A 25,463-nucleotide genomic window follows, 5' to 3' on the forward strand; every position below is an offset into this window, starting at 1 on the left:
GAGCCCAGCGTGTGTGATGGGGTTATTGCTGGTGTCTTAACCAGCTAAAATTGCCTATCTTGCCATTGATATTGCGGTCTGGCAAGATTTCCTGCTGCTTGTCCAGCTAGGACTACCACCCATTGGGGCTTTGGCTTAGAATTATCACTACAGTATTTGCGTTGAACAGGAAAAAGGTCTGAATTGGGCCCCTGTGAAAGTAGAAATTTGTAATAAATAATAGACAAATAAATTATCTATTTTAAGAGGAACTAAGAGTAGGTAAAGCTGCAGCATCTCAACCTCATTTATTTAGAAACTGACTGAGCACCAGTTAAATTATGGAGTCCTATAGCTCAGTGATTAAAACGCTTGCCTTGCAACCGACAGACCTGGTTACATTCCCGGCAGGGCGAATTGTTGGACAAATTTCTTTACTCCACACACCCCTGTTTACCTAGCAGTAAGTAGGAACCTGGTCGATTGTCGTATCGCTTTTCCGGTGGTAATAATTCCTTCAAAAAAAATTCTAATACATAGGTCCCTCAATCCATGACTGTTTGTGGGACACTGCTGTTCGTATTTGGCTGCCACGTTTCGCCCACAAAATATACAGTCAATTCACTTTACAGTGTATTCTGTGAAGCACTTTGAGCTGTCTCGAAGACATGATAAGGCGCTATATCAAATGCAAGCATTACTATTATTATTTTAGGAGTAGGAGGTTAAAATATCAAGACGTGACCTAAATAAGTTGATTTATTCACAAAGAAAAAGCATTGAGAGTTCAGGATTGGGAAATGAAGACCCTTAGAATTATTGATGGAAAGTAAAAGCTTATGTTTTTTTAAAAAAACCTGTTTGAAAAGAAATTGCACATAGGAAGGAAAATTAGATCTTTGGTATGCTGATTACAAGCAGATAATATTTGCGGCCACTCAATGGTAGAAGAGATGCAATGGGACGGTTAATTATGAAGTGTGAAAGTATTGAAGGTTATTAGTATTCATAAGACAAGAATTTTCGAACTTCAAGATAGAAAATGTCTGCATTGTTCTTGCATCAGTAACTCGGATGGTAGAGGATACACCAGTATTAATGAGAAAACGTGCAGCAATGAAATCGGTTTAGAAAACTGCAACAATTGAAGTGTGCAGAACATAACAACAACAACTTGGATTTATATAGCGCCCTCCACGCCGGACGGCGTCTCAGAGCGCTTCACAGTAACAGATCCCAGGACCGAGCCAGAAGGAGGGGGAGGAAGGTGACCAAAGGCGTGGTCGAAAAGAAAGGTCTTCAGCAGAGACCTGAAATAGGAAGGGAGGGAGTGAGGCAAAGGGAGTGGGGAAGGGAGTTCAAGAGCCTCAGGGCATAGTGGCTGAAGGCACGGCTGCCGAGGATGGAGCAGAGGACTCGGGGGTTGAGGAAGAGGCCACACCCGGAGGAACGTAGGCAACATCTTAAAACTAGATTGAAGTAATTCTGGTTAAATGAAATAGAAACAGAGAAACAGGAGTAGCCCATTCAGCCCCTCTGTTCTGCCATTCTGTAAGATCATGGCTGATCTGTACCTAAACTCCAATTACCCGCCCTTGCCCTATATCCCTTGATACCCTACCTAACAAATATCTATCCACCTCAGTCTTGAGAATTTGGATCCAGCATCCTTAGCCTTTTAAGGAGAGATTTCCACTGGCCATTGGGTGAAAAACTGTCCCCTGATTTCACTCCTAATTGGCCTAGCTGTAATTGTAAGATTATGGCTGCTTGTTCTGGATTCCTCCACCGGAGGTAATAGTTTCTCTGAATCCTATTGAAACCCTTTATTATTAAAAACATCATTAGATCACCCCTCAACCTTCTAGTATCAAATGACACCCTCTCTCTCTGGCAAGGGCTCCCTCTGCCTCCTCGTCCTCCTGGACCTCTTTGCTGCGTTCATCACAGTTGACCAAACCATCCTCCACCACCACCTCTCCTCTCTCATCTACCTTAGTGGGACCCCACTCACATGGTCCGAGTCCTAGTTAATGAACCTCCAGCACTTCATCTTGGCCAATAGTTTTTCCTCTTGCTCCGGCCCAGTCACTTGCGGGGTACCCCAAGACTCCATCCTTGACTCCTTTCTTTTCCTCATCTACATGCTCCCTCTCAGCGATATCATCTGCAGACATGGGGTCAATTTCCGTATGTATGCAGATGGCACCCAAATTTACTTCTCCAGCCTCGACTCCCAGTGCCCCATCGTCCCGTCAGCTTGTTTGATGGACATCAAGGCCTAGATGAGCGCAAATGTCCTGCAGCTGAATGTCGGCAAGACGGAAGCCATACGCCCGTCAACATCTTCTCTCTTGTGGGTCTGAACTCCTCAAACTCCCCGGACTCTCTTTTCTATCAAATCCAGCTTTCCTTTCTATCTAACATCAGTGATGTCATTGGTGCTGACCTTTGGCATTGGGATGATGGCCAAAGGGTGATGCCATTGGTGGGCCGTGATTTTGAAAGCCCATATCCTAAGCATCGTAGTGAACATCGTCCTGGAATATAACTAAATTTAACACATTTGTATTTGAAGAAGATTAAATTGTTAGTGCACTGCAGGGTAATTTATTGTGGGGAATAAGAGGGAATTTTAGAGTGGATCAGCAGCCCTTTGGATTGCATCATCCACCATCCATTAGCTTTTGCTCTGTGGCTTACTTACTCTGACTTTTTAATCTACTTATTATCCCATTTTTCTTGGGCTTTTCTCCCTAGCTGCTACAATACAAGATGTTCCATAAAACCTAATAACACAATGATAAACCCATTGAAACCAAGATGACTATTACTGAAATCTTAAGCCTAAACATCTACTACTAAACCCAACAATCTAGAATCTACAATTTGCAATCCATATTAAAGCTTTAGAGATGTGCTGGAAAGCTGAAATGGAAAATAGAAAGGTCTAAACATGGGTTTCAGGGTAATCAGCAGGTAGATTATTAGAAATTACTATACAGAACAAGGCCACTCAGCCCATTGAGACTATGCTGGTGCTAGCTCCTCCACTTGACTTATATAAAAAAATTCCAAATCTCTGTTCTCCATAAGTTTTTTATATAGTTTCTTTTTGGTGTTAGCCTGGCTCAGAAGGTTGGGTTTCCTACAAATCCTACAACTGGATTAGGCAGACACAGTACAGTGCTGGAGGAATGCTACATTGTCAGTGGTGCTGTCCTCCAGATTAGACATTAAATTGAGGACCCGTCTTCTGTTCAGTGGGACAAGACAGTAAAGATCCCATGGCCCTAAAACAGAAAGGAGTTTCTCCTGCTAAACTGCCCAACAAAGCTCCAAGTGGCATTGATCATTCACGTTATGGCTGTTTGTGGGACATTGTGTAACAATTGACTGCCACATTTGCTTATAAAATACAGTAACTATACAGTAAGTCCTACAATAAACAGTAAATGCCTTTACCAGGTAAAGCTAACAGGGCATCTTCAGTTTTTTTGATGGATGATAAAAGTAACTATTGAAGTTTTTTATTGCAAGAGTGGCAGGCTCACATGGATGGGAAGAATGAAGTTTCCTAACATTCCTGTATTCAATTTAACTGTAAACATATACTAATGGAGGTGTTTAAAACTGAAGCATAATATAGTAACATATCCTAAATTCCTATCGTGATGGAGGATTGCTGATGTGCAGAATACTTAATAATTTTAGTCCTGTGTTTGCTTATAGGTACGCAGGTAAATAATCCGTACATTTGATATAAATTATTCATTGGAATATTGTCAGTTACTAATGCCTTTTTTGTTCTTCTTAGAGTTTCAAGGCAGATCCTGAAGAATTATTCACAAAACTGGAAAAGATTGGAAAAGGCTCTTTTGGTGAAGTGTTTAAAGGAATAGACAATCGGACTCAGAAAGTTGTGGCCATAAAAAATATTGACCTTGAAGAAGCTGAAGATGAAATTGAAGATATTCAGCAGGAAATAACAGTGCTGAGTCAGTGCGACAGTCCATATGTTACAAAATACTATGGCTCCTATCTCAAGGTGAGACAACTTTATTTTTGATGGGTGCGGTGGAGGATACAGTCTATTTTAGATTGAGAAAGTGAATTTGATTTTGTTAGTTTTACAATAGAGCATATTTCTTGTGGAGTCCTGTAGCTCAATAGTTACCTTGCAAGCGAGAGACCTGGGTTCGATTTCCGGCAGGGCGAAACGTTGGGCAAGTTCCCTTACTCCACATGCCTCTGTTTACCTAGCAGTAAGCAGGAACCCAATTATTAGACGATTGATTCACTTTTCTGGGAGGAATAATTCGTTCATTTTTAAAAAAAAATTGGTCCCTCAATCCAAGACCGTTTGTGGGACACTGCTGTGCGCCATTACTGCCGCGTTTCGCCCACAACATATACAGTCAGTTCACTTTACAGTATACTGTGAAGTTCTTTAATAATAAACCTTGCATTTGATATAGCGCTTTTATTATTATCTGTAGTCAACTAAGAGTGTTGATTGTAGCAACTAATTAATTTATACAGTTAAGACTTGATATTATTTAACTAATAATTTTATATGGTCAGTTCTGGAAAGATGATTTTGGAGGTGGAAGGGACTCCTCCTTCATCCAAACCAATTTTGTGATATTGTTTAATTTTGGAAGGAAAAGAAGGGGTATACTCTTATTGTTTTTATGTTAGTGGATTCAGAAAGCTGGAGTTGATTGTTCCACTTGCTGCCTGAGCAGGCTTTATATGTTAGCCATGTGATGAAATGGTTATTGGGTTCTTAACTACAATTGGCTGAGGGCGAGAGGAGCATACTCATCTGTCTTATTTAAAATAAACACCTCCCAATAGGTTAAGATTACAAACCTGGCTTCATTAAAAGGGGAAAACAATGCACTGTTCTGGAATTAATTATTTAAGACATTGGATTTTGGACTATACTAGGAGTTGTCAAATGAGCAGAGCAAGCTCAGTGGACCGAAAGGACTAATGCCGTTCCCACATGCTGCAAACCTCTGTGCAATCCTTCCTAGCTGTAAGTTGTTTTGTTCGTATCGATGAGAATCTTCAAACAAGTCAATAGGAAGTGACTGAGAGTGTCAAATCGTTAAGTTTTAAAAATAGTGATTTACAAAGATCCTTTAATTTGATTTACCGATTTAAATAATTCTAATCTCAGTATAAATTAAACTCTTCAGAAAGCAGATTTGCATATTTTACAAGAGTAGTGAATCAATATGTGGAATAAACTACCCAGGGAGGCAGGGAAATGGACAACTGATTGACGAAGAATTCATTTGAGGGTATGATGTGGGATTATTTATTTCTTAAATTATTTGTTTAATTTAGGGACCAACCAAATGGACTTTTTTGGTCCTATGCATTCCTACGTTCCTGTGTAAATGTCCTTTTTTAATTTAATTTGCTTGTGCAAATTGAGTCCAGTTATAGTTGATTTTGCTTGCAAAATATCTTATAGGCTTGCATTGCTTCCTCATAAATAAAGAATTGCATCATAGTTTTTTTTACATCATCTAATTGTATTTATAATCTTTAATTTATTTTTGGTGGCAAGATTTGATATGAAGTTGCCTCTCATTTTTCCCATTGCCTGCATTTTTCTTAAGGTCTTGCTCTAAAATCTTAGCTCAAAGTGCTGTTCAGCATTGAAAGATTGGAGTTCAAGATTAAGCCTTTTATATTATCCCATTTAATTTTCTAATTAACAGCATGAAATAGTGATGGACTCAAAAGGTGAACATTCACAATTTTTGCATGGAGCTAATTGTACAGTACAATTTCCAAAGAAATATTTATATATATTCATAATTATACACTTTCCCAAAGTTTCATACAATTAACTGTGTAGACCGTTACTGTCTAAAATCTGGTTTGCAATCTGACATCTCTGGTTGCTCTTCATCCACCAGATAGCTGATGCAGGACTAATTCCTATATACCATAACAAATGAACCAACTCTAACTCTGGAGGTTGAATAGGAATGATATGTATGTCTGGATATACGTTCTCCAGTCAGAAGACTTCCTTTATCTAAAGACATCGCCTGACACTGAGCTTAACAATTACTTTATTTCCCAACATTGATGGGTGAGCTTTTAGCCATTCTGCCTCCACTCTCTAGAACTCCATCACGCCTCACCCCTTTCTGCTCCGCCTTGAAAGTCTAACTTTCTGTTTGTCTGACTTTCGGTCATCTTTCCCTCTCCCCCCACCTTCCTGGGTTCCTAGTCGGCTTTTTGAAGCGCTTTGAGACATTCTTCTGAAATGAAAGCTGCTATATAAATGTAAAATTGTTGTTTGTTGTACAAGCAAATTAATGTTTTCAAAGCAATTTTAGTCAAATATTGTTTGTAGGGAGAAATGGGAGAAAAATACCTTAAAGCCATTGTTGGACAGGTAGCTGCCATTCAGTGAGATGATGTTGCTGTCACAATGAGATGGTAGGTTTGGTACTCTGGAAGGATGAGATCATATGGGCTGATGGATCTGATTTAATAGCTATAGCTAAATTAATTAACACATCGCAAATTGCAGTTTTCACCCAAAATTGGCAATCTTATTAACAGGACTTTTACGTTTGTGTTTAGAAACATGAACTCCGGTGCCAAACAGGAAGTGTTGCTACATTTGAAGTGGCAGCAACTCTTCTTGGGGCAAATGGTTTCTTGTGTCTGCGCATGAAATATCATAAGTCTGGCTTAAGATCATCGTGCCTGGTGGGCTGCTGTTAGAATTATTTCTGATCTCCACCACAGAAATGGAGGTCAGGAGATGCAACTGAAAATCAGGTGATTGCTGCCCTGCAGTTATTTGGCCAGAGAGATCATAGATTCTAATAGCGGATGACACATATGCAGTCATCTTAACTTGTGTAATGATGTTAAGAAATCTACATATGCATGTAATATCACCAGGTTTGCTCCCTCCAAATCTGTTATTACTAAGTGGGAGTTCCTTTAGGCGAGGCAGTGCCTTGGGATCTGACTTCTGAGCCTTGTCTTTGGAAATTAGGCATCAAGAAAACCAGCCAAATTAGGATATGAATTGCCTCCTGAATCAAGCTTGTCTTAGGGGATAAACCAATTGTGTAAACGCACTATCAGGCACAGAAAGGATAGTTGGAGTGAGAGATGGAAATGTTATGCTGATTGTGAGGCACATTATGGCAGGGTAAAAGGAGCCTTGTTCTAGTGCTGAACATCACCAAGGACAGCTAATCCGGGCTAATTCCTATGCACTTTCTGGTAACGTGAAATTTTTGTTCAGTCATTACTTTAAAGAACTATTTCTGGCTTTATTTTTCATATTCCTTGCCAGACATGGAGCGATGCCTTTTATTCCACACAGTTGTCAGCTTCTAGATTGATACTCAAGATTGCATTGAACTGCATTGATAAGTAATGAACTGAAAACTTATACTTAGACCAACCTTTGTAAAGCTGCATTTGGCCAGTGAACTTGAAACATATGGTGGAGGATTCAGTAGGATCTATTAGCTTCAGTTTTCAGAAATCTTATTTAGTGTAGGTTTCTCTGGGAAATTATTTTGTCTCAGTAATGAAAGTTGAAACTGTTCGTTACACAATTCATTTCACTTTGATTAGCAGCCTAAAATTATAGATTCCTCTTTCTTTTAACCAGTGTTTCTAAAACTGTAAAAGTTACTGATGACATTTGGTGTTCTGCTTTTCAGAGACAGACAATGGCTATTTAGACAATGTAAAGAATCTGAATTTATATCGGTTGATCTACTCATTGATGCAGTTAAATTTCATCCCACCCCACTGACGAGTGTTCAGATCTGCTAATTTTTAAAGGCAAAGGCAGCATCAGAGATTTAATGCTCATTCTAAGTTTCTTTTTGTGTCTGGGGGGAAAAAAATGCTAAAATGTTCTGTAGCTTCAATTTGTGCAAAGATACGAATACCTTGAGCAATGGTGCTTGATGGCTAGAAGCCAGTAATTGCTTGTCGATGGTTTTTAAAGAATACCAAGAGTTCAGGTACTCCAGTTCAATAGGTTTGCCTTATGCTTTTGCCTTCTTCAGACTATTTTCCTCAGATACTTTCCCATAGTTTAGGCTCAACAAAATGCTTCCATACAAAGGATGCAAATTGCTACCTTGAGGAGCATGCGCTAAATAAAAAGTGAACAGGGAGTAATATGTAAAACCTGGGAGTGTTAAATTGTATCCCTTAATTGTGTTTGACTAATTTAGATCACTAAAACCAATCCAAATAAAAAAGTATAAGGACTAATTAACACCATGGACTAAAGAATTTCCAGGGATAATAATTCCTTACTCAATCCACGACTGTTTGTGGGACATTGCTGTGACACTTGGCTGTCGTGTTTTGCCCACAAAATACACAGTCAATCCACTTTCCAGTGGTATTCTGTGAAGTGGTTTGAGACGTCTCGAAGACGTGATATCAAATTCAAGGATTATTATACGAATACTGATTCTCTTTGTTATACAGTTCAACAAATGACTGAGTTCTAAGGCAAGAATTGATCCCCAGGTTTATCTTTCTTGCCATAAGCTTCAAGACATCCCATGTACACTTTACATTCACATGCAGCTATCTACTTAGACTGCTTTAAGAAATAATGTAGTACTAGCTTTCAAAGCTTTTGTTTCTTCACATTGCTTACATTTATTGAACCGATCAGTTTTTTGAAATATGTTAGGTAATGAGAAAGCTGGCTAATGAGGAATTAGAGATTTGCAGTGTTTTCATGTGCACTTTCAGATTGCATATGTTGCAATTTTCCTGAATGCAACTTTTGATTACTGTCCATTTCATCCCACAGGATACAAAATTATGGATTATAATGGAATATCTAGGTGGAGGCTCTGCCTTGGATCTGGTAAGTACAATTATACTCTTTATGCTGCTTGCGCAGGGTTCACTATCACAATCATCATTAAAGAAAGATTGATTTGGAGACATTAGCTTGAATCTTTAAAATACTGAAACAGGGCTGAAGATAAAGCAGAATAGTTGAATAACCGGGAACACAGAATTAGAGAACAAAGTTATATTGACAGTCTCAAAGTGGCACTGTCGATCCGAAGAAAACTCTTTCCTCCCCCCACCCCCCCCCCGCACACACCCCCATATGTTCCTACAAACTGTATGAAAGTCTGTAGTCCTACATAATGTCTATTTCCCTGCTCTGAAATGGAGAAATAAAACACATATTCTTGCCAAAATTTATCCACAGGAGTATTGAAAAGTGCTGAAATTTAGTGGGAATATGGTGCCCACACAGAAACGCTGCAAACCCTTAAGAGTTCAATCAGCACCTGAAGTTGAAAATAGGCTACTGTTTTGAGGAAGACCTTTCACGTGAAATGTTTCTTCATTTGCCCTAGGAATACTTCGGAAAGTCTTGTGACTTTGTTTATTTTAACTGCTTGGGAGCATTACTGTTTCAGGGACAGAAACAATATTACAAGATAGGGTAGATTGGCCTGTCTTGTCATCTGTATTCACCAGATGTTGGGTTTAGGTGAAGGGCTCCATCTAAAACTTGGAATTTATTTTTCTCTTTCAGATTGACTTGCTTTGTTGTGGCTTGACAGCATTTTCTAGTTTCATTTCAGATTTCCACCATTTGCAGTTTTCTTTGCGGATTCAATTTAAGAAGCCCATCTTAAACAAGTTTTCAAACCTAGTGCAAATAGGACACTGTCTGTTCATTGTTGATGGTTCTCAGGTCCATGCTTAAAATGTGCTCATTCATAGGTCTATCCTTAAAGCAAATTTAAAGAGGAATAGCGACAGAACAAGGTGTTGGGATTAAAAGGTCTGCCAAGGTGTAATAACCTGGAGGAGCACGTTTGATGGCATCCTTATGTTTCTGACTTCCCTTGTTGTGAGAAGAGAAGCTACTCCTCTTAATGATTAGCTAAAGTGCCAATGCAAACTAAAGATAAAAAGTATTTGGCCAACAAGATTGCATGGATGAACATCCCCAACACGCAGGTTTGGATAAATAGTGCATTGTTTTAGGATTGGGTTTCCCTAAATTGATAGAAAATTTGCTAGACACAATGGAAACCTCTTTCTCATTGTAGATCATTGCTCTCACTCAGTGCAGCATTGCGTGCTTGAGGGGTGAGAAACCGTTTCCTCCAGGTGAGCACATTAAACAGGATTCAAGCATGGCATACTCTTCCTGATATTGCTCAAAACTGATCAACACTTTGCTGAGGCAAATGAAGAGGATGTTGGACTTTCTCTTCCTCCACCTTGAATTGCAGGCACTGAACATTCTTGTGAAGCTTTGTGCTGCTATCCAGAAAGCTAAGATTGCCTCCCCTCTGTTGTAGTAGTAGGTTTATGCCAAATTAGTCTTGGAATTGGTCTAATTTTGGCCTTTTCAAAAATCCTAGTGAAAAATTATTTTAAGTGACTGTAATTGCTATAATTCTTTTTGATTTTTGCACATATGGATTTGCAGCTGCTTTAATCTTGTACTGTAACTAAACATGTATACTCTGCATTGCACATGTTAATACTGTGCAGTATAACAACAACAACTTGGATTTGTATAGCGCCCTCCATGCCAGATGGCGTCTCAGAGCGCTTTACAGTAACGGATCCCGGGATTATTATTAACAACAATAATAATAGACCTTGCATTTGATGTAGCACCTTATCACACCTTTGAGACATCTCAAAGCACTTCACAGAATATACTGTACAGTGAATTGACTGTATATTTTGTGGGCAAAACGGAGCAGCTACTTGCACACAGCAGTGATCCAGAAACAGTCATGGATTGAGTGACCAATTTATTATTATTTTCTTTGTTTTGAAGGAATTATTACCCCCGGAAAAGCAATCAGCTAAACAATTAACAACCGGGTTCATGCTTACTGCTAAGTGAACAGAGACGTGTGGAGTAAGGAAACTTGCCCAATGTTTCACCGTCGGGAATCAAACCCAGAGCACTCGCTTGCGAGGCGAGTGCTCTTAACCACTGAGCTAAAGGACTCCACAGGACTTTGAGATGTCTCAAAGCTCCTCACAGAATATACTGTAAAGTGAATTGACTATATATTTTTGTGGCCGAAACAGCCATTCTAGGGTAACTGGATTGAATATGTTCTCAGAAAAGTGGAGTGATTTTCTTTCTGCACACTTTTGTTTACATTACAAGCTAGAACAGGACCACCATGGTCCTGTTGGGTTGGCTGCCCCAGCCCCAGCCTATGGGCTAATGCCATCCACTGGACCGCTCGCTCCCGGTCTCCGCGTGCGCATTATGGCTGCCGCTCTGACCCGAGCCCCCTTACCCCCTCCCTCCCCCCAAACTCTCCCCCCTCTGCACCTCACCCGCTCTGTCCTCCTCTCTCTCCGTCCCCCTCGGCTTCTATCCCCACTTGACACTCCCACAACCTCCCTCTGTTCCAGCCTGCGAATCCTCCGCCGGGCTCACCGTGGCACTCGGCGTTGGCTGTCCAGCAGCAGCCACACCGACTGCTCCATTCTCCACCACATTGCCAGCCACCCTGGACACAGACCCAGGGAGCCAATCTCTCCTCCCTCATCCCCATCCCCCCCACCCCTGCCTCACAACCTGGACGCCCCTCCCTCCCCACACACCCTTCTGTCAACCGCTGCCTCCACATCGGACTACAAAACGTCCGCTCCCTCTGTAACAAGGCCCTGGTCATCAACGATCTCATCCTTGATGAGAGCGTTGACACCATGACCTTAACGGAAACCTGGCTCACCCCAGGCGACACCTTCCCCCTCACGGAGGCCACACAACCCGGCTACACCTCCCACCACATCCCTCGCCCCAACCGCCGTGGCGGTGGTGTAGCCCTTATCTCAAGGACACCACTTGTCCTATCCCCCTACTCCTCCTCTACCGGCCCCCTAAAACCTCTCCCACCTTCATCTCCGATATTTCTACCCTACTAACATCTCTCTGCCTCTGCTCTGATCGCCTCATCATCCTGGGCGACTTCAACCTGCACTTCACCCCCTCCTGCTCCATCTCCTCGGACTTCTCTTCCCTGCTCTCCTCGCTCAACCTCTCCCTCCACATCAACTCCGCCACTCACAGTCACGGCCACCCACTCGATTTGGTGATCACCCGGGTCCTCAGTGTCTCAGATGTCACCATAACCGACAAGGCCGTCTCCGATCACCACTTCATCTCCTTCACCACCTCCATCCCCCACCCCACCTCCACCAGACCCACCACCATCTTCTACCGCCCTTGGAAGAAGTTACCCCACAATCCCTAACCGCTGCCTTGGAGTCCTCTGGACTCCTCTCCCTCTGGCCTTCAACCCTCACTGACCCCTCTTTTGCTCTCACCCTCCTCCATAACACCCTCTCCTCCACACTCGACACTCTTGCCCCCAATACCTCCCGTACTGTCTCCTACTCTCGCTCTTCCCCTGATTCACCACCTACCTCCGCTCACTGAAGAGCAAGGTGCGGGCCGCTGAACGCACCTGCCTCAAATCTGGCCTAACGGTCCACCGACAAATCTGGCTGGACCTCCTCAAAATCTACCGCTCCACTCTAGCCTCGGCCAAGTTGTCCTTCTACTCCAGGATAATCCTGGAGGCGAAGAACAACCCCAGGCTTCTGTTTTCTACCACATCCTGACTCCTCCGTCCCCCCCCCCACCCCACGCAGGTCATCTCCTCCAACCTTCACTGCGGGAGATGCTGGATTTCCTTGAATCCAAGATCAAGGGAATCCGCTCCGTGGTCACTCCCCCTCCAACTTCCACCCACACCTCACCCCACCCCTTCCCTCCCACACTCTGACTCCTACCCATCTTCCCCTACACACTTTCAAACCCGTTTCCCCACCCTCTGGCACCAAACTCATCCTGTCCCTGAAACCCACCACCTGCTCCCTTGACCCCATCCCCACTCCACTCCTTATCTCTCAGCTCCACCTCCTTGCCCCACATATCACAGACATCATCAACCTGTCCCTCCTCATCCGCAGACATGGGGTTAACTTCCACATGTATGCGGATGACACCCAACTCTACCTTTCCTCCTCTACCCTCAACTCCACGACCACCGATGTCCTGACAGCCTGCCTGTCCGAAATCGAGTCCTGGATGAGAGACAACTTTCTTCAGCTCAACGTGCACAAAACTGAGGCCCTCCTGATTGGCTCACGTCAGCGCCTCCGCACCTCAGGCGCTGACAGCATCAGCATCCAAGGCTGCACTCTCCACCTCTCAAAGCCATCAGGAACCTCGGGGTTCTGTTCGACCCTGAGCTGTCCTTTCTTCCTCATATCCGCGCCACAACTGGCACCGCCTTCCATCACCTCCGAAACATCGCCAGACTACGGCACTACCTCACCCCTCACGCTGCTGAAACTCTGGTCCACGCCTTTATCACCTCAAGGCTGGACTATGGGAACTCTCTCCTCGCCGGCCTTCCCGCACCTCCCTCCACAAGCTGCAGGTCATTCAGAACTCTGCAGCTCGTGTACTGTCCCGCACCAGGCTTCGGGACCACATCACTCCCACCCTCGCTCACCTCCACTGGCTCACGTCACCATGCTTGAGAGCAATTACTATAAAGTGCTTTGGGACAATTGACATCATAGGCATTGCATCAAATGCAAGGATTATTATTATGAGCACCTCAGAATTTTAAGATCACAGTAGGCCACTCACTTGTCATAGCCATTTTTTTCACACCATAGCATTCCATCTTTGTTCTTTTTACAGTCAAACCAGATCCTGTCCTTACCTAGAGACCATATATGAACATTTCCCACAGAAGTTGATTGTTTTTTATTCTTGCATCCTCCTCCCCCAGCCAGTTGCATGGAAGTTGATTGCAGCACCCACTGCACCACAGCCGTGCTGATCTGACTCAACAGATACCAGGGAATCACTCCTTCATCCTTTATGGTCTATTGAGCTCAGTTACATAATGGGCAGTGATTTTTGACAGTTGAGTCTTCCAGGTTTCCAACCGTATTATACTTACTGTTTTAATTCTATCTGCTCATACAAGGCTTTGGATAAAGCATTATTTTTACTTTGTGCAATTGCCTTACAGCTGTCTGTGAGACTTAGTCTTTTAAATATTGCTGAAAGCATGAAAAAGCAATAAGAAATAACAAACCATATATGATACAGAACCAATTGTAGTACAGCTGGTTTAAGACAACTTGTATATTAGGAGTTCAGAAGTCCAATATGCTTTGTATGGACGCTTAAGTGCTTGATTTTTATTTGATGTGTAAAATATTCCAATATCATCATTGTTCAGTACAGGGATTATTGGCCAGCACATCTGTTGTTTTCTGCCCACTCGCAGCTTCTTGTGAAATATCATAGTAAAGTCTTGGATTCAATGAAATGAGTGATTGAGCCAAGTTACAACTGTTAGATATTTCTTTATGGATCAGCAATTTATAGAAATTTTGGGCTAAGTATAATATTTGTAAAGCTAAAGCATTTAAAAATCTGGTCATGTAATCCCAAGTTTCCAAGGGAAAATCACTGGAATCACTCCATGAGTTTCATACTCCTCTGTGCAAACTGTGACCTTCTCCAATCTCACACTATCTTGGAGCCTTGCTCACAGCAAATTATTTTTCATCCGTCAACAGTCTTGATTGATGCTGTTCTACCAGGGAAAACAGTTCTTGATCGTTTCTGTTTTGAACTTTGTCCTGCAGAAGACAAATGACCCTGTCATGTCTTCGGGATCATCATGATTTCTCTAACTGTAGCACTATTGATTCCATGTATGAAACTGTCTTGACTTTTGGTTCTTCTTCACCTGATGATCAGTGTCCAGGATTGCTGATCCTGAAATTATAATAAATAATCCTTGCATTTGATATAGCGCTTTTCACGTCTTCTAGACGTCTCAAAGCGCTTCACAGAATAGACTGTAAAGTGAATTAACTGTATATTTGTGGGCGAAATGCGGCAGCCAATTGCACACAGCAGGGTCCCACAAACAGTCGTGGTTTGAAGTGACCAATTTATTATTGGTTTTTTTTTCTTGAGGGTTTAAGGAGTAAGGAAACTTTCCCAAAGTTTCACCCTGCTGGGATTCAAACCCAGGTCTTTAACCGCTGAGCGACAGGACTCCACTAGATAAGATTGGGATAAACTGTGAACGCCTTAAAATCAAATAGCATGGCTCACACATTAAGAATGACCACTTGGGCAAAAATCTAAAGTGAGTGTGTGTGCCTGTGCTTGTGTATGCAGACACATGCCAGTAATTGGCTATGGTTTCTCTGAGGATCATCCCAAATGGTTGTATTCTTGAGGACTGAAGGTTTTCTACTTTCTAGTAATAACTACCTTGACATCCAGGCAATCCTTTGCCCTTTTACTTTTACAATTTCCCCCCTCCTCTTCTAAGATTGCTGGCATGTGTCTGCATGCACAGGCACACACACTCACTTCAGATTCGTGCCCAAGTGGTCATTCTTATTGTGTGAGCCAGTGCTATTTGATTTTAAGGCGGTTCACAGTTTATCCCATTGATTTTAAGGCGGTTCACAGTTTATCCCAATCTTATCTCAACTGTATCATATTCTCCCAATCCTATGTCCTAAGGTGACCCATGTGCAGTAGTTTTATTGCTGGATGCCATTAACTGGATTATTTTTTCAAGGAAGTTGCTTAATATCAAACCTTTTTTGACATAACAGCATAATTTAAGGTTTAAAAAAACTATTGGAATAGAAATAACGTTGTCTGTTTCCTCTTCTTCCCCCACCATTCAGATTGCATTTACTTAGTGGGGGGGAAACTAAGTGTTCTGTATCAGAAACAATGGGGAATTAGGGAGTGGAATGAATTGTTGGGAAGATGAACTGCATTCAAAGTATCAGGAGGCTTATGCAAGTCATGGAAAGCACCACACCAACCCACACAAATATTGTGAGAAATGTTGAGAGGTGATGGGGGGATTAAGGAAAGGCTGTGGGTTGTTGAATAGTGAACGAGAGTGGGAAACTCTGACTGATTAGATTTTACGGATTTGTAAATCTGTTTTATCCAGTATTTGTAAAGATTTGTTTTTGTATACATTTTCTCTATAGTTAGAACCTGGCTTACTGGATGAAAACCAGATTGCTACAATATTAAGAGAAATTTTAAAAGGCCTTGAATATTTGCACTCAGAAAAGAAGATCCACAGAGATATCAAAGGTAGGAAAGAATACACATTGTATACTCTTAGCAAAATACTTTTAATCTTAAATTCTCACCTCTTTATCATTTTTTTTAGCTGCCAATGTCTTGCTGTCTGAGCAAGGAGAAGTTAAACTAGCAGATTTTGGTGTTGCTGGACAACTGACGGATACCCAAATAAAAAGAAATACATTTGTAGGCACACCGTTTTGGATGGCTCCAGAAGTTATAAAGCAGTCTGCATATGATTCGAAGGTAAGAATTAATAGTGTTTCAAGCTTAAAGAGGTTGATGTTCGGAAAGGTTTACATCTTTACGCATTGGCACAAAACATCTTATGGTCATAACTTTGATGATGACGACAAAAACAACAGTAAATTACATTTGTAAAGTGCCTTTCACATTGGGAGTATGTCCCAAAGCGCTGGACAGTCAGCGATTTGGACCTGATCTGGGGGTTGGGGATCGGGGAGCTGTGGTAGTGGGTGGGGGGGGGGCGGGTAGGTGTGGATAGGTGCGGTCGAAGAGGAGGGTCTTGAGAGATGCCTTGAAGGAGATAAGGGGGGAGCAAGCCAAAGGGACTGTGGGATGGAGTTATAAAGGGTGGGAGCAGAGAGGCTGAAGGTCTGACCGCCAATGGTGGCGGGGACGTGGAGCAGGCGAGAGCCCGTTGAGTGGAGGGAGTGCACAGGTTGATATGGAGTTAGCAGATCACAGAGGTAGGAAGGAGCAAGGCCATGGAGGGCCTTGAACGTGAGGATGAGGATTTTGAGCTCTCTGGGGGATGTGAGCCGGGCGAGGATGGGTGTGATAGGGTCATGAGTTTGGTGCGGGAGAGGACACGAGTTCTGGATGATCTGCAACTTGTGGAGGGAAGGGTTGTCAACCACAACAACAAAATTACATTTATAGAGCGCCTTTCATGTTGCGAGGATATCCCAAAGCGCTGGAGTCAGGAAGGCCAACAAACAGGGAGTTGACGTAGTCGAGCAAGATGTGATAAATGCGGGGATGAAGGTTTTAGTGGCCTGAGTGGGAGAGGCATTGGCAGTCAGGCAGTGTTGCGTAGGTGGGGGAAAGGCAGAGCGGATCATGGCACCGACTTGGGTTAGAAAGGAAAGCTGGGGATTGAACCTGATGCCTAAGTTGCGTATGGGTTCAGAGAGTCTGAGGGAGAGCCGGGAAGGTTGAGGAGTTCAGACCCACAGGAGAGAAAACGTTAAAGAGTATGGCTTCAATCTTGCCGACATTCAGCTGCAGGAAATTTACGCTCACCCAGGCCTTGATGTCCGTCAAACAAGTTGACAGGACATCAGCGGACTGGGAGTCGCAGTTGGAGGAGAAGTAGATTTGGGTGTCATTGACATACATGTGGAAGTTGACCGAATGTCTCTAGATGACATTGCTGAGAGGAAGGGTTTAGATAAGGAGAAAGAAGGGGGCCAAGGATGGAGCCTTGGGGTACCCCGTAAGTGACTGGCCAGGGGTGGGAGGAAAAAAAATTTGTTTGGAAATTATAGTTGAGGGTCAAACTAAGACGCCAAGGTTCCGGACTGACTTTGTATGGTGGAGTGTGCATGCATAGATGGTGATGCTGCCAATGCCTGAGGTGTGGTAGCGCTTATGGGGGCCATTCAGGAGGGCCTTGGGCTTGTTGACAACTATCTTATATTTTAAGAAAAGCAGAATTTTGAAAAAATCTCAAATTCAATCTTCACTGGAAAGAAATTGATTTGCTATTCTTTAAAAGAACTACAGAAATAGGCCTCCAATTAAGACTTGATTACATTTTTTTTCCATTGCTGTACAATCTTGCATTTAAGGCAAAGAATATAATAATCCTTGCATTTGATATAGTGCTTTTTGCGTCTTCTAGACGTCTCAAAGAGCTTCACAGAATATGCTGTAAAGTGAATTGACCATATATTTATGGGTGAAAATGAGAGGTTAGAGGAACCAGGTATACAATATTGTTCCGCAGTTGGAAAAACATAACCTCATACTTTGACCACTGACCTATAGACACGAAAGAGAGAGATCGATGTTGGGAAAAGTCATTTTCCATTTCATCTGTTTCCTCGTCAGAATTATTCGGCTATTCAGACTGATCATAATAGTTAGATAACTGTTTGGGGAGGACAAGTTTGCAGGGCTATGGGAAGAGAGCAGGGGAGTGGGATTGAATTGGATAGCTCTTTTCAAAGAGCCGGCACAGACACGATGGGCCAAATGGCCTCCTTCTGTGCTGTATAATTCTATGATTCTATGATGACGCAAAACAAAGGGGGGAAAAATTGGAACAATTGCCTATTGGTTTGCCTATTTTGATGTAATTCCCCCCCCCCACTTTGTTTTGCATTATTAATACCTCTATTCCCCTGTTTTGTTGCAATCCCCCCTTTGTTCCAAGGCTGCACTCTCCACCTCTCAAAGCCGGTCAGGAACCTCGGTGTTCTGTTCGACCCTGATCTGTCCTTTCTTCCCCACATCCGCGCCACAACTGGCACCGCCTTCCACCAGCTCCGGAACATTGCCAGACTACGGCACTACCTCACGCTGCTGAAACACTGGTCCACGCCTTTATCACCTCAAGGCTGGACTACGGGAACTCTCTCCTCGTCGGCCTTCCCGGCACCTCCCTCCACAAGCTGCAGGTCATTCAGAACTCTGCAGCTCGTGTACTGTCCCGCACCAGGCTTCGGGAACACATCACTCCCACCCTCGTTCGCCTCCACTGGCTCCCCATCCCCCAGAGGATTGATTTCAAGATCCTCACCTACCAAGCCATTCACAGTCTTGCACTCTCCGACCTACTATCCCCCTATGTACCTGCACGTACCTTCCGTTCCTCTGGCACCGGTCTGCTCCACATCCCCCGCCCCAACTGCCCTACCATCGGTGGCCGGGCCTTCAGCCTCTCAGCCCCTAGGCTCTGGAACTCTATCCCCCAGTGCCTTCGCCGCCTCCTCCCTTTCCTCCTTCAAGGCCTGTTTCAAGACCTTTCTCTTCAACCGTGTCTTCAGCTCCCCTCTCGACTCTCTACCCCCTCCTCGCTCCCTCCCTTCCCTCCCCTCACCCTGACCATTTCCCCCCTGCTCGGGTCCTGATCCAACTGTCCAGCGCCTTGGGACTTCCTCCCGACGTGAAAGGCGCTCTATAACAATCTTGTTGTTGTTGTTTTGCATCATTTAACACCTCTTTAACCCATCATTCCCTGTCCTCTACCCCATTTTCTCCTTTGTCTTCCTTGCCCTGCCTCCCCCCACTCTGTTAGCCTTTAAAGGCCTCTCCCTCCTAAAATGCCCCAGTTCTGACTAAGGGTGTGACTCACTTTCCTTTCTCCATGGATGCTGCCTGACCTGCTGAGTGTTCCCAGTCAAATAAATAAGCTTGACATTTCATTTTATCCTGCTGCAGTTTGTATTGCCTCTTGTAGAACTTTATTATTTAGTATTTTACATTGTCTCGTGTTCAAAGATATGTATGATCATAACCGCGATACATTGACCTATTCATTCCCCCATTTTTTATTGGCTATGACAGCTGGGGTTCTGGTGAATTTCTACCTGCTACAGCATTGCTTGATATGGTGCAATCTGATGTTGGTTAAAAGGATCTAAGCTTAATAATGGTTCAATTGATAAATGCAAGCCAAGGTATATTCCAACTATGGTCACTCTGGAATCAGCTGATTTCACTTGGTGTGGTGGCAGGTGTACTTCAGCTCCCCTGGACAAGGGAGCCGGAAAGTGAACTAAAATTTTATTTCAATCATAATACAATGGACTGGCTTGTTCTACTGGAAATAATGCACACCAGAAAAATGTGCACAAATCCAACTATAGTTCTTCACACAAAGGGTAATGGCAATGTGCAAAACTCTAATCATAAGGACATGGGGTCCACAATTAAATGGAATGTTTAGAAGTTTGTTGAATAGATACTTGTCTAACATAGTCTAACAAATCTAATAGAATTTTTCGATGAGGTAACGGAAAGCGTGGATGAATGTAGTGCAATTGATGTAGTTTATATGGACTTTCAAAAGGCATTTGACAAAGTGCCACATGAAAGACTTGTAAGAAAGATAGAAGCCCATGGTATAAAAGGGACAGTGGCAGCATGGATCCAGAACTGGCTGGGAGACAGAAAGCAGAGAGTTGTGGTGAACGGCTGCTTTTCTGACTGGAGGGAAGTGTACAGTGGCGTCCCCCAGGGATCGGTATTAGGACCACTGCTCTTCTTAATATACATAAATGATCTGGACTTGGGTATAGCAAGCACTATTGCCAAGTTGGCGGATGACACAAAGTTAGGTAGGGTGGTAAACAGTGAGAAGGATAGTAGCCAACTGCAGGAAGACAGACAGAATAGTAAAATGGGCAGACACATGGCAGATGAGTTTCAATGTGGAGAAATGCAAGGTAATGCATTTTGGTAGAAAGAATGAGGGAAGGCAATATAGGCTAAGTAATACAATCTTAAGGGGGGGTAAAAGAACAGAGAGACCTGGGGGTGCAGGTAAATGAATCCTTGAAGGTGGCAGGACAGGTAGATAAAGCTGTAAAAAGGGCATATGGGATACTAGGCTTTATAAATAGGGGCATAGAGTACAAGAGTCAGGAGGTTATGATTAACCTATATAAAACACTGGTTAGGCCTCAGTTAGAATACTGTTCCCAGTTCTGGGCACCACACTATAATAATAATAATAATCCTTGCATTTGATATAGCGCTTTTCACGTCAGGAAGCTACAGGACTTCTCTGCTCCAATGAGAATAATCCAAGCCTCTCTAGCCTTTCCTCATAATCAAGGTCCCTCATTCCTGGTACCATCCTCGTAAATCTCCTCTGCACCCTTTCCAAAGCCTTAACACCCTTCCGTGGAATCCTGTAGTTCAGTGGTTAGAGCACTCGCTTTGCAAGCGAGAGACCTGAGTTCAATTCCAGGCAGGGCGAAACCTTGGGCAAGTTTCCTTACTCCAAACGCCTAATAATAATCCCTCCAAAACCAAAAACAATAATAAATTGGTCATTTTCAATCTACGACTGTTTGTGGGACATTGCTGTGCGCAATTGGCTTTTTGTGCTGTATGATTCTATGATTGGGAAGTAAATATTAAGGAATATGAAATTAAATTAAAATAAATTACTGTAACACTTTTGATTGGCCAAACAAGCCGCTCTTGTTTTAGCATATTTTCTAGTTGCTGCCTCAGGTATAACAGAAGGTGAGGTTTGTCACGACCACATTATCGCTCGGTCAGTTTGGGAGTTGAATAGTTGTCTGTTATGTAATAAGTTGATAAGAGTGTAGATTTCTTACACTCAAACTGGCCAGCACAAGTCTCTGTTTGGGAGCAGCAATCTGTCTGCATTTTGTGAAAATAATCTTGTACTTTCACAAGGAAGGGCATTTAGTACTTTTCTAAGAATTGGGAATGTTTTATTCAGTACAAAAAAAAAACTTCTAATTATCCTACTTTTCTTCCCCACTCCGATAGACCAGGACAAGGCTTAGACCATTGCAGTACTGATAAAGTACTGATGCTTTGATTGACTGGTTGGTTGACTAGAGGCAGTGCAACAAAATCATCATCTCCTTCAGATTGTGCAAAATAAACCACAATATGGAAATGTAATTTGACTGGGGGAGGAGTTTCAACCAAACACAGAAATGTTCAGAACAGATGGAGGCCATTTAACCCACCATATGTATGCCACAGATAATCTTTGTATTTTTCAGGATGACCTTTTTACCAACCCTCTTCCAGCCTTTTCCCATATTTCAATATTTTGGAAATATGACTTGATTGGGTGTTTAGAAGTAGGACTTGGTTGGGGAGGTGTTTTTGAATCTTCAAGGCACAGACTATAGTTGTGTTTTATTACACACCAGCCAGCAACTCTTTGATCATTATAAAGGTGCTGTGTCAATATTCTGTGTTCTACCTTGTGGCTGTCATTATAGACCATACAATACTGCGATAAATGTTAGACCGGTTATCTTCAGCGCCTTGGGACGTCCTTCTGATGTGATAGGCGCTTTACAAATGTACTTTTGTATTTTGTTTTGTATCTTCCAGGGTGGCCCTACCAATACCCTAGTTGAGGGAAAATTTCAATCTCCAAGTCTCTACTTGTTGCTGTGAACTTTGCGTATATATTTACACTATTTGTTTCCATTTCGAATTCCACTGTTTATAAACTCTTGTGAAAATAAAGCAAGTTTTACAGTAACCTTTAAAAATGTTGACTAATGCATTGATCATTGTTGATTCAACTGGAAAGATGAATAGTACAACTTTACAGGAAAGGGTATTTCCTTTCTTTCACAATTTCCTATAGAAATGATTGTGGTTTTATAACAAAAACAAATGGTCACCATTTTGTGAAAGAAAGATTTTATGGTTGAGGGGGAGGAGGAAAATTGAGGTGGAGGGGAAAACTGGCCGAAAACACGATGGAACAGATGGGTCATATTGCAGACTGTCATATTACACTGAAGCAGTTAAAACACTGACTGAGGGTTACTGACTAGTTTAATAATGAGTTATCAGTAGTATACCATATCTCTTTTTAAAAAAAAAAATCTATTTAGCTTTGAGTTACCTAGAGTGATACGGCATGGAAATGTGTCATTGGGTGCAACAAGGTGTTTATACTCCATGAGTTTCACCCTGAGGGAAAAAAAACAAATTACTGATGAAGCTCAGTTTGGAACCATGCTTGTGCTTTGTCAGCGTAAAGTTTTGTTTCAGGTACTGATGCATCACGTTAGAAGCTTTTCATCTCTTGCATTAGTACAACACTGAAGCGAAGTCGCAGTGCTTAATGCTGCTTATTATTGGAGATTTCTGCAACATGCAGTTTTTAGGCCAGCGACAAACTGAATTTTGAAGAGTGAGCCCAGTGAGGTCTTGGGTTTATTTGTTTGTTGTTGTTGTTCCCCTCATCTGGTATAACTGTTGACATTGAAAGCTTTCAGAATTAAATCCGCAATGTATTGTTCCTGTTCATCTGGTGAACATTATAGCTGCAGTAGTATTGAACCATTGTGAATAGTGACGACAGCGTAAGGACAGCTCAAGGTCTTTGCCAGCTGGTAATGAGAAACATTTGTTTTCCAGAAGGTGGAAGAATAAGAGCTTAGGGGCTGGTGCAAATTTCCCATAAATAAAGCTATAGTTGAAATGACCCATAAGTCTACATTTTCAGGGAGCTTATTTCAATAACTAAAGCTTAAAAAAAAGATAAATTGGTAAAACATAGATTTATTTTAAGAATGTGTAATGTGGAAAATGGAACAAGAAACATATTTTCACAATAATTGGAAAGCTCTGCAGTTTGACCTAGAATTATCTCAGTATGGTTCACATGGTGCCACCAAATCCATCTGTGCCCAGTGCGAGCCCACAATACACTGGGCACTTAAACCAGTGCAATTAAACATGTTAAAATTAACTGGTCTGAAGTGCTCAAATTCACTGAAATGTTATAACCTGTGATGTTTTCCTGGAAATGCTTAGATTGTTAGCATTTGATTTAAAAATTCACTTTCAGTAGCTGTGATTCACCAAGTAGTCAGTCACCCTGTGCTAGAGCGTTGGACTAAATTAAATGAGTTTCTCTCGGCAATGTGACCAGTAAGAGACAAAAAATGAATGAGCTATGGCCTCCTATAGCAATGTTTTGAGCAGCTAGCAAAATTCCAGACAGTAAATAAACTTGGTTTGTGGGGTTGGGTGGAAGGAACTATTGCTGGGAGCCAAGGGTAAACAAATAAAGGGCCTCAGAAATACAGTAAAGATTGGAAACCAAACACTATTTTCTTTAAATGAAGGAAAGATAGATGACTTCCTTTGCTCATTGCAGGCCTGTGTCCTAGGGCAGCCATTCAGGTTGCAGGTCTTGTACAGCTTCGCTTGGCTTTGCCTAATGGTTCTCTTTGTATAAAATGATTACAAGACCCTGGGGTTGAATCCTAGCAACAATCAAACTAGGCCAACCTGATGTGCAGTCAGTCTTTTGTTAGTAGTTCACTGTTGCCTGGCAAAAACTAAACTGCCTGGTACGTGCCCTCTGCTGCTCAATCCACTAATAACATTGATAACTCAGATCATGTGGACAAATCCATTTGCTTAAAGCTTCACACAGATGCAAAACCTGTCCCGATTTTACTAAAACATTTCTCCCAAACGTTGTTTTCCAGTAGTATCTTAGTATTATATCTAACACTATAAAATTGTTGAGCCTGTATGTAAATACTCATAAGAACATAAGAATTAGAAGCAGGAGTAGGCCATTTGGCCCCTCGAGCTGCCCCGCCATTCGATAAGATCATGGCTGATCTTCAGACCTAACTCTAATTACCTGCCCTGTCCCCATATCCCCTAATCCTTCTATTTTTTAAAAAATCTATCAGTCTCAGCCTTGAAGATGTTCAAGGACTGAGCATCTACAGCCTTCTGGGGTAGTGAATTCCATAAATTCACTGCCTTCTGAGTGAAGAAATGTTCTAAAAGGCTGACCCTTAATTTTAAGACTGTGACCCCTGGTTATAGATTCTCCTACCAGGGGAAACAGACGCTCAGTGTCTACTTTATCCAGCCCTTTAAGAATCTTATGTTTCAATAAGATCTCCCCTAATTTTTCTGTACTCTGGAGAATATAGCCCTAGTTTATTCAGCCTATCCTCATAGGTCAGTCCCCTCATCCCAGGAACTAACCTAGTGAATCTACGCTGCACCCCCTCTAGGACTTACTCCATAAGTAAATGTTTGTACATTGAAAAACGGGCATCTTTCTAAACATGAAAATATATTAAAAGTGTATAAGCAAATGATTTACAAAATACAAAATTACATTTGTATCCCACCTTTCACTTCGGGAGGATGTCACAAGGCACTGGGATAAATTTCTGCAGATAAATGTTTTGAAGTCATTTGAGAAATGAAATGTACAGCAAGTTTCATTTACCCTTTGCAAATAAACAAATCAGTTTCAAAAAGTATTGGGACAACTTGCAAGTCCTGGTTTGATTACAAAATTACACACCCAAGACCTTCTGATCTAATTGAATTTATCATAAGTTTATTGTAAAATAAGTTTTTTTTAAAAGAAAAGCATTTTCAAATGTCCTGCTTTGATATTCAGTTCTGGAACTTCATTTAGATTTTTTTAAAAAAGCGAACTTTTTTTCCTCCACCAAGTTTCTCTTTGATGACAAAACATGCAAACATATTGAAATGGTTTTCTAAAAGAGATGTATGTTAAAAG

General features: G+C 42.1%; 1 protein-coding gene across 1 annotated transcript in view; it reads left to right on the top strand.

The window, feature by feature from the left end:
• The window catches only part of LOC103186984 (serine/threonine-protein kinase 24), a 55,604-nt gene that overhangs the window by 19,781 nt on the left and 10,360 nt on the right, over nucleotides 1–25,463 (top strand). The window contains exons 2-5 of the mRNA XM_007906295.2: nucleotides 3,797–4,027; nucleotides 8,825–8,881; nucleotides 16,093–16,201; nucleotides 16,281–16,438. Of these exons, the coding sequence (XP_007904486.1) occupies nucleotides 3,797–4,027; nucleotides 8,825–8,881; nucleotides 16,093–16,201; nucleotides 16,281–16,438 (555 nt within the window). The remainder of the gene's footprint in view (nucleotides 1–3,796; nucleotides 4,028–8,824; nucleotides 8,882–16,092; nucleotides 16,202–16,280; nucleotides 16,439–25,463) is intronic.

The sequence above is a fragment of the Callorhinchus milii genome, unplaced genomic scaffold, assembly GCF_018977255.1.
Source record: "Callorhinchus milii isolate IMCB2004 unplaced genomic scaffold, IMCB_Cmil_1.0 Scaffold4, whole genome shotgun sequence".
Lineage (NCBI taxonomy): Eukaryota > Metazoa > Chordata > Chondrichthyes > Chimaeriformes > Callorhinchidae > Callorhinchus > Callorhinchus milii.